This window comes from Molothrus aeneus, chromosome 5, assembly GCF_037042795.1.
Source record: "Molothrus aeneus isolate 106 chromosome 5, BPBGC_Maene_1.0, whole genome shotgun sequence".
Classification (NCBI taxonomy): Eukaryota; Metazoa; Chordata; class Aves; order Passeriformes; family Icteridae; genus Molothrus; species Molothrus aeneus.
In genome coordinates, this window is record NC_089650.1 from 17,263,703 (window position 1) to 17,279,170 (window position 15,468).

At 41.7% G+C, this 15,468-nt stretch overlaps 2 protein-coding genes across 4 annotated transcripts in view; one reads left to right on the forward strand and one right to left on the reverse strand.

The window, feature by feature from the left end:
* The first annotated feature begins 92 nt into the window (after positions 1-92).
* FBXO7 (F-box protein 7) lies at positions 93-10,354 on the forward strand. 2 transcript variants are annotated; one of them, XM_066551036.1, is made up of 9 exons: positions 93-338; positions 1,675-1,969; positions 2,926-3,153; positions 4,468-4,609; positions 5,068-5,151; positions 6,258-6,350; positions 7,293-7,469; positions 8,140-8,177; positions 8,530-10,354. In XM_066551036.1, exons 1-9 carry the CDS (start codon positions 217-219, stop codon positions 8,932-8,934), a joined length of 1,584 nt encoding a protein of 527 aa, XP_066407133.1. In that variant the 5' UTR covers positions 93-216; the 3' UTR covers positions 8,935-10,354. The 2 variants fall into 2 exon arrangements, with proteins under 2 accessions (XP_066407133.1, XP_066407134.1); XM_066551037.1 differs by lacking the exon at positions 93-338 and adding an exon at positions 633-887.
* Positions 9,339-15,468, reverse strand: part of SYN3 (synapsin III) — a 190,256-nt gene continuing 184,126 nt past the window's right edge. For both annotated transcript variants that reach the window (XM_066551033.1, XM_066551035.1), the window contains one exon: positions 9,339-15,065. In XM_066551033.1, the coding sequence (XP_066407130.1) occupies positions 14,933-15,065 (133 nt within the window). In that variant the 3' untranslated portion in view covers positions 9,339-14,932. The remainder of the gene's footprint in view (positions 15,066-15,468) is intronic.

Genomic DNA, 15,468 nt, shown 5'->3' on the forward strand with positions numbered 1-15,468 from the left:
GCGGCACGCAGAGACAGCGATTGGGGGCGTGCCGCGAGCCCCGGAGGCGGGGCCGGGGCCGGGCTGAGGCGGTTCCGCGACAACCAAAACAACGGCCCGGCCCGGCAGCCCTTGCGCCCGCGCCCCATCGCCACCTTCCCCGCCGCTGCCGCCCGGCGGGGCCCGCTCGGGGCGTGAGGTGGGCGCGGAGACCCCGCCCGTCCCGCTGCCGCCGCCATGAAGCTCCGCGTACGGCTGCAGAAGCGAACGGCGGCCCTGGAGGTGCAGGGGGCGGAGCCAACGCTGGGGGAGTTGCGCGCGCAGCTGCGCCTGGCCCTGCTGCCCGCCTGGGGGTACAGGTAGCGAGCGGAGCGAACCATCGCGAGGGGTGCCGGGGGGAGGCGATGCCATCCGTGCGCGACCCGGGCTGGCGGGGCCGTACCACGCGGCGCGGGGAGAGGGATCTGCCCCAGGCCCCGAGCGCAGTACTGCCCCCTGCCGGGCGGGCGCGGCGCTGCGGCGGCACTGCCCGGCCCGGGGCGCATCCCCGGGATTGACAGCGCCCGGCCCGGCAGCTTTACCCGGCCCACGGCACCGGCTGCCCGGGCTCCTGCCGGGCCTGGGACCCGGGCTGCTTCCTGGCTGGGCGCTGCGGAGCGGGAAAGCAAAACTTCGGCAGTGTTCGGTTGCAAAGTGCGGGTTGCAGCGCGGTTAGAGCTGACTGAGATTTCTGCGCGGCGCTGAAGTTACAAAATGCTGTAGGGTCTCGGTTTTACACTTCTCTCAGGCTTCCTGGACAATCTCGGTTGAAGTTTCATAAACATTTTATCTGTGAAGAACTCACGGCATCCTCCGTAGGAAAATGAATCGCCTGTAAAAGGGGAGCGTTTTCTGATGCTGGCTGAAGGGTTTGTGTCACAAACCTTTAATTCGGTCCGACGTGCTGCTGTTTCACTGGTGATTCACACAGCAGTGTGGGCAGGAGGAATCTGAAGTTACTGCTTGCCTTGCCGCAGTGGGTGTATTTTATAGCTGCTGCTGGGTAGCTGCTTCCCTGCTAACCAGTTTCATTTCTGGTTTTTTTTTTTGCCTGAAGTGTCTTATCTTATTATCCTCATTTTCAGCTAGCATTCTATAGGACACCTGCTGATCATTGAAATTAATATTTAGCTTGGTGAGAAAGCAAGTTGGTTGAGTCTTCAACACTATTTATTTTTAAATAATCCGAGGCAGTAGTTTATTTAGATCTTGTTTTCCAGCTGTGAAATCTCTTTTGAAGGACACTTACTTGCTTTCCTTCATAACTGTTTTATGACCAATTTCTGTAAATGAAATTTTATTTACCAAACAGCTGCAGCAACTTAAAATGTCCTTTGGCGAGAAACATGGGGGCAATAATTTCATATAATCTTTTCATAATTTCATATAATCTTTTTCCCCTCACTCATATTTCTTTTATATATTGGTAATTAATAGTGGATTAAGCCCTGTGGCACAATACTATTGTAATATGCAGTATGCATTTCTAATTGTAGAATCATAGGATCATGAAGATTGGACAAGATCACCAAGTCCCATCTTTGCCCAATCACCATGAGGCCACCTAAACCACAGCAGCAATTGCCATGTCCAGTGTGTAGCTATCCAGGTGCAGCCAACCATGTTTCCTTACTGCTTTTTAAAATTATTTTGCAGTTCTGATACCACGTTTTCAATAACATTGAACAGAAAAGATGCTCTCACAGAGGATCAGAAGACCTTAGCTTCATATGGGATTGTTTCTGGTGATTTGATATGCTTATTACTAGAAGAGCCAGATGGACAACCCAGCCTACCTCCTCCTCCTGCTACTCCTGCCCCACTTCAGAATGGTCATGAGCCGTCCACCTTGACCCCCAACAACAGTCAGGCCGACAGTGCAAGAGAAGGGCAGAATGAGCAATCTGACAATGAGAAGGCTCAGGTGGAAGTTCAAGAGAGTGGTGAGAGGGTAAGTACATGAGAATTTTTCTGTACAGCACAAGGCAAAAAGGAAGGTGTCCTGTTGTGTCAGTTGCTGTACTATGTAGGAGTGAATTTCTTGGGAATATTTGGTTCCCTATACTTGTCTGATACATGCTCGGTTATTTGAATGGAAATTTGTTTCTGTTCATTGTATATTACTGTGGCACAGAAGAGAGAGAGTGTTTCAGGTTTACAGGAGTATATGTTTTTGCTGGAACATGCACTTAAGGAAGTAAGGATTATGTTTCTTGCCTGCCTCGGTGCCGTCTTCTTGAGGAACCGAGTTTAGATTGGGGCAGATGCAACAGGCAGTGTTGAAGACAGGCTCTTATCTTTTCCCCCTTTCCTGACCCTTACCTTAGGTAAATCTGCTTATAGTTTTCATTCTTCTTTTATTTAATAATGTGTCTGTGTGTAGTTTTGTCAGTTAATTAATAACATGCCATGATTTATAAGAAAGGAAGCTACAATGAAGCCACAGTGTTCCTCAAGTGGCAGCAGATGCACTCCATTGATCGATTTTTTTTTTTCCTCCCCTGCTGTTTAGGCCTGTTGTTTGTTGGCAGCCCAAGTTGGCATTTGGGTTACTTGCCATGCATATTGGCTAAGTTCAAATAAATATTGATACTGTAGTGATTAAGTTATTCCTATGTATGTTGCAAAAATTCTGATGAAGGTTTAATATAGTATGATCACTTTGCCTTCAGTTAGTATATGCAACAAAATGACAGACCCTTTCATGAAGGGTTTGCATTATAAGGATTAAAAACCACAAGGGCTACATATATGACCCCAGTCTCCATCTGGAATGCTAGAAAATGGAGGTATAATGAATCCATATGACTTGTATGGGGAATCAGGCTGGAATAAGCAGCTGTATAATGTTGATGTATATAGAGGTGTAATATTCTGAACAAATATATGCTTTACTTTCCCCTGAAGGCAGGATCCAGCCAAGAATTTCCTTCTAGATTAGTCCCAGAAGATCCTGACCTGGAAGAAAGTACAGGTTCCTATCCCTCTGAACCCATGCTGTGCAGTGAAGCTGCTGATGGTGAAACACCCCATTCCTTAGAGGTGCTCTACCTTTCTGCTGAGTGTACCAGTGCCACTGATGCCTTGATCGTTCTGGTTCATCTTCTCATGATGGAGACAGGCTATGTACCTCAGGTAGGTAGGTGCAGCAGAAACAGAAGTTTCTGAGTCAGTGTGGGGAAGTTGTGGAATATACAAGCTGCATCTGAGGATCTGCTTCTGCCTTTTTATATGTCAGTTTGCTGTAGGGGCTGCTGAAGGATCAGCTTCTCAAAATTCCCAGAAAGTTTTCAGGCTGAAGACTGGAGCAGCTTTTAGAAGAAGAGGCCTGTCCTTGTGTTTCTGTTGGTCCTCAGCCTCACTGGGACCCAGCTGAACCTCCTGCTTCTGCCTTTTACTATAAAGCATGTGAAAATGTGCTTAGATTGTGGCACTTCCCCAAAATACTGCCTTAAGTGTCGGTATCATCTCAATGATATCCTATCAAATGGTATTTAATGAGGTCTAAGTCTGCCAAAAAAGTGTCTCTAATTCCATATTCAACTTAGTGCCAAGTTTGGCTTTGATTGTACTAATCTGTAGAGGTGTCATACTCAAGCACCAATGGCAGTACATCTGTACGATGTATGGATTCACTTTTCCCCTTTTCATTTGCATTTTATGTTTACTAATACATGGCTGAACATGGAGAAAAAGATCTGGTCTCAGTAAGGTGTTTAAATTCTCATCTTTTTTCTTGCAGTGAGGCTGACTAAGCACATGTGGGTGTCTGGTTGACCAATACCAATTTAATAAATCTGCTAAGTTCATTGTAGCACCATAATTTGAAATACTGTGTAAATAATACATTTGCCACTGTGAATAAAGTTTATGGCAGTGAGCAGGCTTGGAGGTATGGAAGATGAATGCTGTGCAGATTTAAGAGGAAAGAAAGAACCTACTTGTGCTTGTGGTTATATTGTATCCCACTCTGATAATCCATCTGAGCTGTTTCATACTGAAATTGAAAGCAAAACTGTTAGTTGAATCAGGTTTTCTAATTAACTGCAAACTATCATTCTTAAAGCCCTGTCAAATATGGTAAGTTCACAGAAAAGGTGCAATAGCTTTTTTTTTGAGCAGCAAATTAATTATGTGCAGGAGTTGTCAGAATGCTGGAATGGATGACAGAATGAAGTATGTGTCTCAAAGAAAGAGGTGTGAGTGTTCACTGAATGTCTGTTCCTATCAGGACAAAAATTACTGAACTTCACTTAGATTTGCTGTTAGTTTTGGGGAAAATGGTTATAATCATATATTTTCATGATCACTGAGTCATTAGAACTGATCTAAGAGTTGAATTGCAAGCATCATTCTGCCATTTCCTAACTTCCAATCCTTTTCTCACCCTTCAGCATTGGTACATTGCAAAAGTATGACAGTGTGTTTGTTACCCCTTTACATTTGTAGGGGATAGAAGCCAAGGCAGTCTCCATGCCAGAGAAATGGAGAGGGAATGGTGTTTATAAGCTACAGTACACACATCCCCTTTGTGGAGAAGGTTTTGCTGGTTTGACTTGTGTGCCTCTGGGAGATCTTATTGCTATTAATGGTAAGTCAGTCAAGTCTTCATCCTGGATGCACATTCCTAAGTATCACCATTGTTTAGGAAAACTCAAGTGTGCTTTTGTGTGTTTTGAACTGCACCTTTATTACTTGGGTTGCTGAGGTGCAGAGGATGCCACTTCCTGATGCTGAATACTCTTTTCCAGGTTCTGTGTTGACTGTTTTTTTCCCTGTTGTTGTAAGAGATTAATCCTTAGGAGTTTCAGCTGGCCTTTTCATTGCAATATTGTAGAAATATGTTTGTTGTCTCATTTCATAGGAACTTTGGTACACATTGCCAGACATGAAGGAAGTGGATTTGCTTCAGCTACAATGTTTTGGCTTCTTTTATGTTTTCTGCAAGACTTAAAACTTCCAGACTATGTATTACTTAAGTAATGAAGTGGTCTTTGTTGTCTCTCTGTGTTTTAAATTTTGAAATGTCTTTCTTTCTTTTATTTGTAGCAACATTAAAAATCAACGAAGAGATTAGAAGTGTTAAGAGAATCCAGCTATTGCCATCATCCTTTGTTTGCTTTCAGGACCCAGGTATGCCTGAGCTATGATCTCATAGTAGTAAACTGAAAAGTAAAGAAGGGACACAGTGGGTAAGAATTTGCTTTAGTAGAACACCAAATAGGTACAGAATAGCAAAAAAGAATAAAAGTGTGGTTACCATTTAGGTTAGTCATAACTTCTTGGTAAAAGGATTTCAGAGTGTAGCCATTTACTCACATTTTGTTGTTAGAACAAATTGAATTTCTTGGATTAACAATGTAAGGAAAGAACCTTGTAAAGCTCAGTTTATCATTTGGCCCATATGCCTGTTATTTATGAGGTCTTAGGCATATGTGCGAATCTCTGGGACAGCAGGTCTGAGTGATATCCCCTTTCTGCCTGGCAGCTCAGAGTTTCAGAGGCTGGTGGTACCTACACTCTTGTTGTGGTACTGTAGTTGTTAAATTCTTTTTGTCAGAAAACATGTGCTGACCACATGTTTTCTGACAAAAAGAAACCATAGTTTCTCCAGAGTGCCAAAATTAGAGTGAAAACTAAGTTGAGGGAGGAGAGAAGGGCAGATCCATGTGGGTCTTTGTGGGCACAGACCTGACCATCCTTATATTCTCTGGAGGATATGAGTTGCTTTACTGGCAGTCCAGGCTGACTCAATTTCCTATGTTCTGTGTAGTCCCTGATATACAAGTCTAATTGAAAGGTTGTAGAAGAACTAACTGAGTGCTGAAGTGTGTCCAGTATAACACTAAAGTGTTCTTGCTCCTCTTTCTTCAGAGAACAGCATGGAAGAGTACTTCTGTCAGAGAAATGAAGGTTGCAGGCTCTTAGAACATAGATCTGTGTTAGGCAGGAGCTTTGAAGTCTGACAAAGGAAGCTCTGACAGCTTGAGAATCAGTTTGTTTCCAGAAAACTCAAGTCTTTCCCTTAACTGTGCCTTCTAAGGCTGAAGGAAAAGCTTAGCCCAGTCATGGTTTCTAGTGACTGACTTGTTGCAGGATTATTACACTCTAGATGCAGAGCTGCTCCTATCAAGATCACAAGCAGAAAAAAGCTGTGCTAATAAGAAAACTGTAATTCTTATATAATTGTTGCATTATAACCTCTTGAAGTTAAGCTTTTTCCCTCTCTTCTTTGATAGAGAAGGTTGCAGGTGTTTACAAAGACCTTCAGAAATTGTCCCGTCTCTTTAAAGACCAACTGGTTTACTCTCTCCTAGCTGCTGCCCGACAAGGTGAGAGAAAATATTTGCAATTAAAGATGGTATTTAATTTTTGAGGATGGAAGGAAGGGAGTCAATCTAAAGCCTTGAAGGAAGAATGTTAGAAACAGCTGTTCAGTGATAGGCGTATAAGCAGTAAAAATAAAGTAAAATATACATGCTAAAGAAATCATATTAATCTTTGTAACTCAGAAAATGTTAATATAATTCTGGTTTTAATTTTGATTGCTCTACTCTCACTTCAGAGATGGAAATGGAGTGGCTGTTTTCCATGCATAATGATGAAGAAATCCTACCACAATAATTTTATAGCAGTAGTTCTGTAGTTTTGATCTATTTCTTTGTCAAAACAGAAACATTTATTTTGCAAGTCTGACCTCAGGAATGATCTTACTAGGAACGGTCATTGAGGGCTTGGAGAGGATGGTAGGAAGTAACCCAGGCTGGTGTTTGTGAAGCAGTAGGAACCCAGGCTTTCTCTGCATATTTACTGCCATAAATGGTCTCAGCTTTGTATTCTGAAGACAATGGAATTCCCTCTAGACTTCAGTGCATGAAGATTTTATGTGAAGCATGTGCTCTATATTTGTCTTTTTTGCAGGGTCATGAAATTGGGCAGGTCTTTTTTCCCTCTACTTATTCCTTAGCTCTGTGGCCTATAAGCATAATTTGGTGTGCAATGATTCTTAGGCATAGTGCTCAGTATAAAGTGTCATTTGCCCTATTTTGTGCTCCTCTTAAGTGTAGTTAGAGTTGCAAGAGATCTGTTTTGCAAGGAGTCACATCACAGTAATTGCTCAGCAAAGTGGTGTAACTCAGGCATCAAAGGGAGAGGATGTAAGGGAAAGATTATAATATTCTTTCTTTCTTTTAGGGACTTTGGAGATAGAAGCACTACCTAAGAGATGTCGAGTTTACTGCATTTTTTCTGAACTTTCTTTCTCCTTTCTGTAGCTTTGAACTTGCCAGATGTGTTTGGGTTAGTGGTCCTTCCTCTTGAGCTCAAGCTTCGAATTTTCAGACTTCTGGATGTCCGTTCCCTCATCTCTCTCTCCGCTGTTTGCCGTGATCTCTACACAGCTTCCAATGACCAGCTTCTCTGGAGGTTTATGTATCTGCGGGATTTCCGAGGTAGTATTAGGCACATCTTTTTCTCATTATGTTCTCATGTTAACAGAGGGGTTAGTTCTGACAGGCTTTGATAAAAGGCTCCTCAGGCAACCAATAATGATATTGAAACACTGTGAGTAATGCAGTTGTTTGTGATACTAATCAGTGCAGTTGATCAGTGTGTGATTCAGGGGGATGCAGAGTTTTCTACCAAGGAAAATGGTTGGCAGTCTTCTGAGCCATTATTGATGCTCCACATGGTTCATCCCATTGTGTGGTGCAGGCTTTCCTTGTTTTCATCTATTTCCTTTGCTATCTTGGTGTATTGGCTACTGCAGATATTAGGAAATGGAGGGAAGATATATTCCTGCTTCAATTTCTCACAAGAGAGTTAAGAAACAAAGGTAATCAGGGGAAGTGCTGTCAGAAGGCGAAGGCAGAAATTATGTTTCTGGGATTTCTGTATTTAATAACATTTCATGATCATGCTTTACATGGAATGGGTGTGCAAGTAGATTACCTATCAAATGGACCTGGAGCTTTATATTTTTTAAGATACATTATCTTTAGAAAAGGATGTATTGACCAAAAGTGTTTTTCATATCTTGATTATTCTTTGCATTCTGACAAACTGCAGGTATCTGTGGCACAAGATCTGTTGCTTTTCCTAATGCTTTGCTTCTCTTTGTAGATCCTATTGCAAGACCTCGTGACACAGATTGGAAAGAAGTAGGTGGCTTTTTAATATAATCTCTCTGAGATCAATCTTAGTTTGAGAATTAAGTATAGACTTTGGGAGGCAGTAACTTTGAGTTAAAGTTTAGCTTAGAAGTGTGGTATTCTATGTGTGCATGTTGATCAGACTAGTGGAAAGGAACATCAACAAGTTGTGGTGCATGCTCCATGAGGTTTAGAGATCTTCAGGGGTGCTGTGCCTGGTATTTGGTGGGCAGGGGAATTGCTGGTCTGAGTTTTCAGGCTGGTGAGGAGCACGTTTTTGAGAAGTGCTGTAAAACTGAATGCAGCTGCTGAAGCTGGAACACTTATAGAGCTTTAAAATGCTTTTTTTTTTTGTCTGCAGCTATACAAGAAAAAGTTGAAGCAGAAGAAGGAAGCTCTGAGATGGAGGCACATGATGCTTCTGCCCCCTATACCTCATCCAATCCCCTTTCATCCCAACCCATTCTACCCTAATCCCTTTCCACCCAACCCATTCCCATCAAATCCAATCTATCCCCCAATGATCATTGGGGGAGAATATGATGAGAGACCAACACTTCCATATGTTGGAGACCCAATTAACTCACTCATTCCTGGCCAGGGAGAAGCACCAGGTCAGTTTCCTCCATTCAGACCACATTTTGACCCCATTGGCTCCCTACCTGGAGCAAACCCCACGCTTCCAGGACGAGTTGGTCCCAGTGAGAGGTTTCCACCTCGACCCAGCCGGGGCCGCCCCATGGACATTCGCCGTGCATTCATTTGATTGCTGCTTTTTCCTGCAGGGAGTTCTGTAGTTACTGAGCTTGCTTTCTAACTGTAGGAGATTGCAAATCCCAGGCACTAACATCTGCCTTCAGATTGTGTCAAGAACATGTGTGCATGGTGATGTCCCAACTGCAGAGGCTGGGTTTGTTTTGTGCTCTGGTAGTGCTGTAATACCTGGCACTTAAGGTCTGTTCCTCAAAGAGCTACGACTTAGAGCAGTTTGTTCTGCTGCCCCCCTCCTTGCCCTTAATCGTCTGTGAAGTGCTACTTAGAGACCAGAATAACGGCCAAATCCTTACTGCATCAGATAAAGAGCACTTTAAATACAAGCCCTCTACTTGTCTGTTTTATTTGAAGAGTTTTACTGCATTGCCAGGATGAAAGGTTTTGTTTAAAATCTACTCAGCTAATTAATAATCTTTATTAACAAAAAAGTTACCACATAGAAAGGATACTGCCGCTGTTATGGTGGATGTGTGTTCATGGAAATTTTTAAAGGTGTTGTTTCCTTTTTCCTTTAATATTTTATTAAGTAAAAAGCTTTTTTGTATTGTTACTTAATGCACAAAGAATACAGCAAAGGGATTTTCTTTACAATGGAAATATTAGAACACAAATTAATTCATTTTACAAACAATTGAGTAAAATCATGCCACAGTGCAACTCAGAAGTCTAAGCAGAAACAGAGCAATTTTACAAAGAATCAGCAGCAAAACTTTTGACTTTGTCCTTGACTTTACAAATAAGGATCTGTAGTATGTGACTGCATCTACTGTGACTAAAAGTGGTGTGAAAATGCATCTGTTCTTCCTATCTGACATACTTAAAGAATTAAATAGGCTGACCTGGTTACAGTGGGGATGGGATCACAACATTATAAGAAGCAGAACGTATTCTGACTTTAGTAAATTCCATTTAGTTCCATTACTTAAGTATCAGATGATAACTTGCCAAAAAAAAAAAAAGTGTTGTAGCATGTTATGAGCACCTTTCAAGTGTTGTCTTATTAACTAATGAGCAGCTAACAAGACCACTGGTAAAGTTTCCTGATGAGACCTGCAAACTGATGCTGGAGCTCAATTAAAGGAAGACTGGAATGACTGAACTTTGCTAGAACTTTTAATTTCTTATGTATTTTTTAAGATGATTGATCTCAGTGTTTCTATAAATGTGAATGGTACTAATGGCTGTTGTGACAACTGATACTATTTTCTAAAACTTTTTTGAAATTCCAGCTGTGGAAATGGAGTGACATTTCCTGTTAAATACAAGCTATTTAATCAGTAATTCTTATGTGCTTTTTCAGGTGAGATTTCAGTGGTTCATTTTCTCGTTTTGTATAAATTCAGCTGACATTAGTAAGGTCAGGGAGTTTTGCCAGTGGAAGTAAAATATAATACTTTATTTTGCTGTCAAAAGTTGTATTGCTTCTTTCTTCCTTTTCTTCTTCGCAGAGATAGTTTTCCTTCCTTACCAAGATTAGCCTTAACTTTTAACTTTTTCCTTCTGTGGTTGAATTGCCTTGTTCCAAAAGCATTTTCACCAGTGAAATGTATAGTCAGATCTCTTAGAGTTTGCAGCAATTCTTTATATTCCACTGACTATAAAAAGGAAAAGGTAAATCTACACTGTATTGGTCTTGTACAATTTTGTCCTTGTCATGCTTCAGCAATGCTTCAGTGCTTCAGCAATGCATAAATAATACTCAGATAAGGTTACAGAGCTTTAACTGATAAAATAATTAATAACTTACCTTTTTCCTTTTTTTCCAAGCTATTTCTGGGAACAGTGACAACATAATGCATGTTAGTTAATTTTGTGGTGCCAGTGGTGCTCACATTGCCAATGCCTTGATGACAGGTGCATGGTTTGCCCTGCTGGCGAGCCACGTGCTGCTCTGGAATTGGGCCGTCTTTGCTGAAGACAACCATGAAGTCATACTTCTGCAGGCTGATGCCAGAGGTTCAGTTTATCCTGGATTTTGTCATTGAAATGTTTGGTTTTGAAGTAATGAACTCAGCCCTTTTACACATACACCACTAAGTGACCTGAAGATACTCCTTCCCTTTTTTTGTTGTCCCTCACATTGTAGTAAAGGTGTTGTGAACCAAAGATTAAGAAATCTGACTTAGCTGGAACTGTAAAGTTCCTTATAGAGGAGTTCCTGTTATTCATAAAACAGGGTATCAAGTATAAAGTGAGTATCTCAGGACCAACAGTATAAAATTAGAAGACAAAACAGAGGAAATACTTGAAAACTACCTGCTTGTTTTGGTTTTTTTTTTTTTTTTATTTCCCAGCTCCTAAGTTAAGTGTGTATATCATTGCTGTTGCAAGTGATAAAAGAGAAATCACAAAAGATGAAATGCCTTAAGATGACCATTCCTTACCTGTACTAATCAGTATCTAGCACTGTAAAGGTTGCTACTGAGTCACTTGGAAATAAGGAACTATTATCCTTGGCTTTTCTATGTATTGTTTTATCTTAATTATGAAACTTCAGGCCAACCAGATGAAGCAGCTGAGCCATGCACAAGGTCTATGAGCCATACACAAGGTCTTACGTACCTGCTTGTGATTATTGGAAGACTTTAAAATACCACTGCATTTACAAGTGGTATTTTGTAAGCAGGACTGCTGTTCTGCTGGACCTTAGCTTGCCTGGGAATGTGTGTTCCATTCCTCTTGAAATACCACACCTAGCTATGACAAGAAAGTCAAGGTGTTCTTCAGTTTGTAGCTAAACAGCAAAATGTAAACTAATTTTCCAGGTGGTGGATATGATTGGGTGTCGTAGCTGTGTCCCAGCTACTTCTTGGGCTGGACCCAAACACACAAATCTATTCATGTTTCCTGGCTTCCGTGTGAAGAAACTTAAAGCAAATAGGACAAAAGAAGCTTTGACCATGTTCTAGGTGTTCACATCTGTGTGAGAAAGATCCCAAGGTGTGCTGTGGGACTTATGTGCCTTGTGATTTAAATGTAGCTTCTCTTTACCAGTTTTTCTGTTGTTTTCTTACTGCCCCTACAGTTATATTTAGGTACCTAAATGCCTCTTGGGTGTACCTTTGTTTTCCATTCATATAAAAGAAGAATACCCCTTGTATTCTCTCTTCTCTTTTTCTAGAGGGTAGGGATTTTGGAGTAGAAAGCCAGCATCAAAGGTGATAATTTGAAGATGGGATGATGCATTTGTGAATCTCCTGTTAGCACATCTAGTATGTGAGCATCATAGCTGTAGATGGGAAGTGTACTGTTGGAACAGTTATAGGACACAACAGATTTTCATCATTCTAACTTTAGAAATCAACTCACTGCTTTAAAGCACTTCTGTGAATAGAACTGAAGGTGCTTTTTCAGGAACCATGGACTAACTAAATTAAGCTCAGAGTGCCTGTTGTTTGTACTTGATGTTACAACTTAAAGCTAGGCAGTGAGATGCAATTCTGTTTGCTTGTCCCTCAAAAGGCGACAGCTGGGAGCTGTAGGCAAATGAAGAGATTGAGTCACTACTGGGAATGAAGGCTGACAGTGCTGTCCTGTTCCTGTGGTCTGTCAGAGGACAGCCCTGCTGTGTTCAAATGCAGCCTCAGCAAATTACCCAGCTGTTGCACTTTCAGTGATGAACTGCTGTTGATTTATGGGACCATGTCGTACTAGTCACCATTCCTTTTTTGTATATGGTCTATTGGTGAGGGAATCATGGAATTTCAGGGGATAAAGCAATTGAGGGTTCTCCTCAGTAAACTTTCATTTCTGTCTCTGCATCTCTGGTGACCATTCAGAAGGGAAAGGCATAAACCATGCTGAGGGAAGTGTTACAGAAGGAAATCCTCTTCTACATAAAGTGAAGCCTGTTAATCTACTTCTCTTGCCAGTGGGACACTGCTTGCTCAAGGCCATTTCTCACTCTTTTATTGCTCCTGGAGACAACACAGCAGGGACTGGAGTTTTTTTTTTCTCAGATGATGACATATATTTATGATGCTACATGGTAAACTGCTTATCAAACCCTGAAGGACAGCACAGAGATGAGGAAAGCAAAACAGAAGACAAACCATCAGAGAATAAGATGGTTCTGTAATACTGAACTTGAGGTATAAATCATTGATCCAGATGAGTCTCTTGAGGGACTTCCAATCTGGAAAAGCTGTGCTGTTATTTGCCATTATATGTGCAAAGGCCTGCTCAGGGGTAGGTCATACAAGGTCCAGATGACTTCATTGGATTTAGATGTTCATTACAGGTGCTGTGCAGGAAGGATTTCCTTGTTTGGCTTTACTCCCACCAGTGAATCATAAGATCCAAGAATCCAAGATGGCTAATGCAGCTGTTGCTTTTGCTGCTTTGGGGATCTCCTTGTTTAAGTGACAGCAAAGATCTGGGCCATTGGCTCAAAAATTTTTTTGACTTACTGACATCCCTGGGCATTCTTAAGTATCATCATGGTGAAGTTGCCAAGGGAAGCACAAAGCCAAGTCTGGCCTCAAAGCTGCATGTTGAGGAAGTGGGATGAGGACTGGCATCTGCATTAGGTGTGTTCCAAACAGACCTCCCAGGGTGCAAGGGGTAGGATCTCAGCTGTTATAAATAGCTAGAAATACATGGATTTACCTAGGATGAGTTTTTTCAATCATGAACACAGGTTGTGTGGGGTTTGTCATGTCCCAGTTCCAGTGTATGTGCACAGACACACACAGCTTCTTTCAGTGTTGCAGGATTAGAGGAAAAGCACACCAGCAAAGATCCATCTCTGTCTTCTCTGGAAGAATAATTCTTGGGAATGGTCAGGGAGAAGTAATACTGATTGTTACTGCTTGGGACAATCCCATATGTGCCCTTCTGTGGCTTGGTGTCTCAGGAAGGACCCAGGTCATCTTATTTGTGAAATGTAATTTTCCAGTTCTATTGCAAGTTTGTCACCTTGCATTCATTTTGCATTCACCCCAGCAAAGTCAGTGGGAATTCAAGGCGGGAGACAGGATTTCACTCCATCTCTCTGTCCATTCAGTATTATGGAACACTCAGCACACAACTATGTGCACTTCATCAGATCTGCTATTAATTAAGCATGTTCCTAAGGGACATATACAGCCAGATGTGACCAAGTCACCAAAGTGCTTGGAGTTTAGCTGGGTTTTGTCTGGAGTTTGTGTGAACTGTGAGTGTGAACTCTGGTGTTTTCAGGGGCAGGGGAAGAAGTTGTTTTTTTGTGTGGAATGCCCATTTCTTAGGTTGTTTTTGAACTAAGGCTACAGGGTTAGAACATGACATTTTTCTCTCAGACCTCGGGAGTCACACGCAGGGGACATAAATGCAAGGCATGAAACAGAGATGTTTTATCTGCTATGAGCAGAATGATCTGGAGTAAAGCAGCAGACCATCTGGCTGACCTGCTTATGTGATCTTTGGTGCTTACTGATGCCTGGTACTGTCTTTATCTTGAACGTAGTTTTGCTCTGAAAAGTGACCTTTTAAGAAGTTGCTATAATGAAATTCCACAGTTCACTGGATGCTCAAGCATGCTCACTTTGTTGGTCAATGGATACTTATTCTTGACTCTGCCTTTGCATGGGTGTTTCTGAAAGAAGCCTAATTTTTTTTAGCTTGATCTTAACAAGAATTCAGTAATTGGAAGTTAACAATTGTATTGACTATATACAAATTAAAATAAAACCTAGTTTGCACTGTCATAACTGTGTTGACTCCACAGAGGTTAGCAAGAGTAAAATTTGCTTTACAACTCAGTCATTTGAACAGATATTATTCTGATTATGCACAAAACCCAATGAAATACTGACACTTTTATACAGTCACTTTTCAGATCATTATTTGAATATTTTCTTTGTATTAAAACAACTATAGTTCTCTAAATTCCCTTTACCCAGGTGTTAGTTGTAAATCGCTGGGTTCACTGACTGTATTCCAGGATGACATCAGGTATGACATAATGTAGAGTGAGGGCTGACAAAAGCACAGATCCAGCTGCAGGACTGTTAATCAGAAAACAGGCTAGCAAATGATTTCCTCAGGTTGCGGATGGTCTCAGCTTTTGCTTCATCTTCAGTGGCATTTCCTCGCTGAGATGACTCAGGTATGCTGAAGTTGTTTGTCAGGGACTGCGATTTGCTGAAAGGGAAAACAGAGTTCAGTCTCAGCAGGAGAAGGTGGGAATTCAAAGCTGGTTACTCAAGCTTAGTGTTTCATCACAAAAACAAATGCTAGGGTAAAAAGATAGGTTGGCATGGAAAATATCCATGTGCTAAGATATCCAGGAATGGGGGAGGTGGGACAGAATGAGGCATGGGCAAATGGCTCAGTCCAAACTGGTAGGTGTTGATAAAAACATCTGACTAGAAGTATGCAGTTGCTATTTGGTGAGGCTGTTGTGAGACACCCTGAAGTAATTTCACTACTAATACAGAAGAAGAGATTAATATTGGGGGTCACCTGTCTTTCATCAGCCTTACCAGTAATGATGGTCTTGGCCTTTCAGCTGTGAGAGCCCAAGAGGCTGGGTAAGTTGGTATCC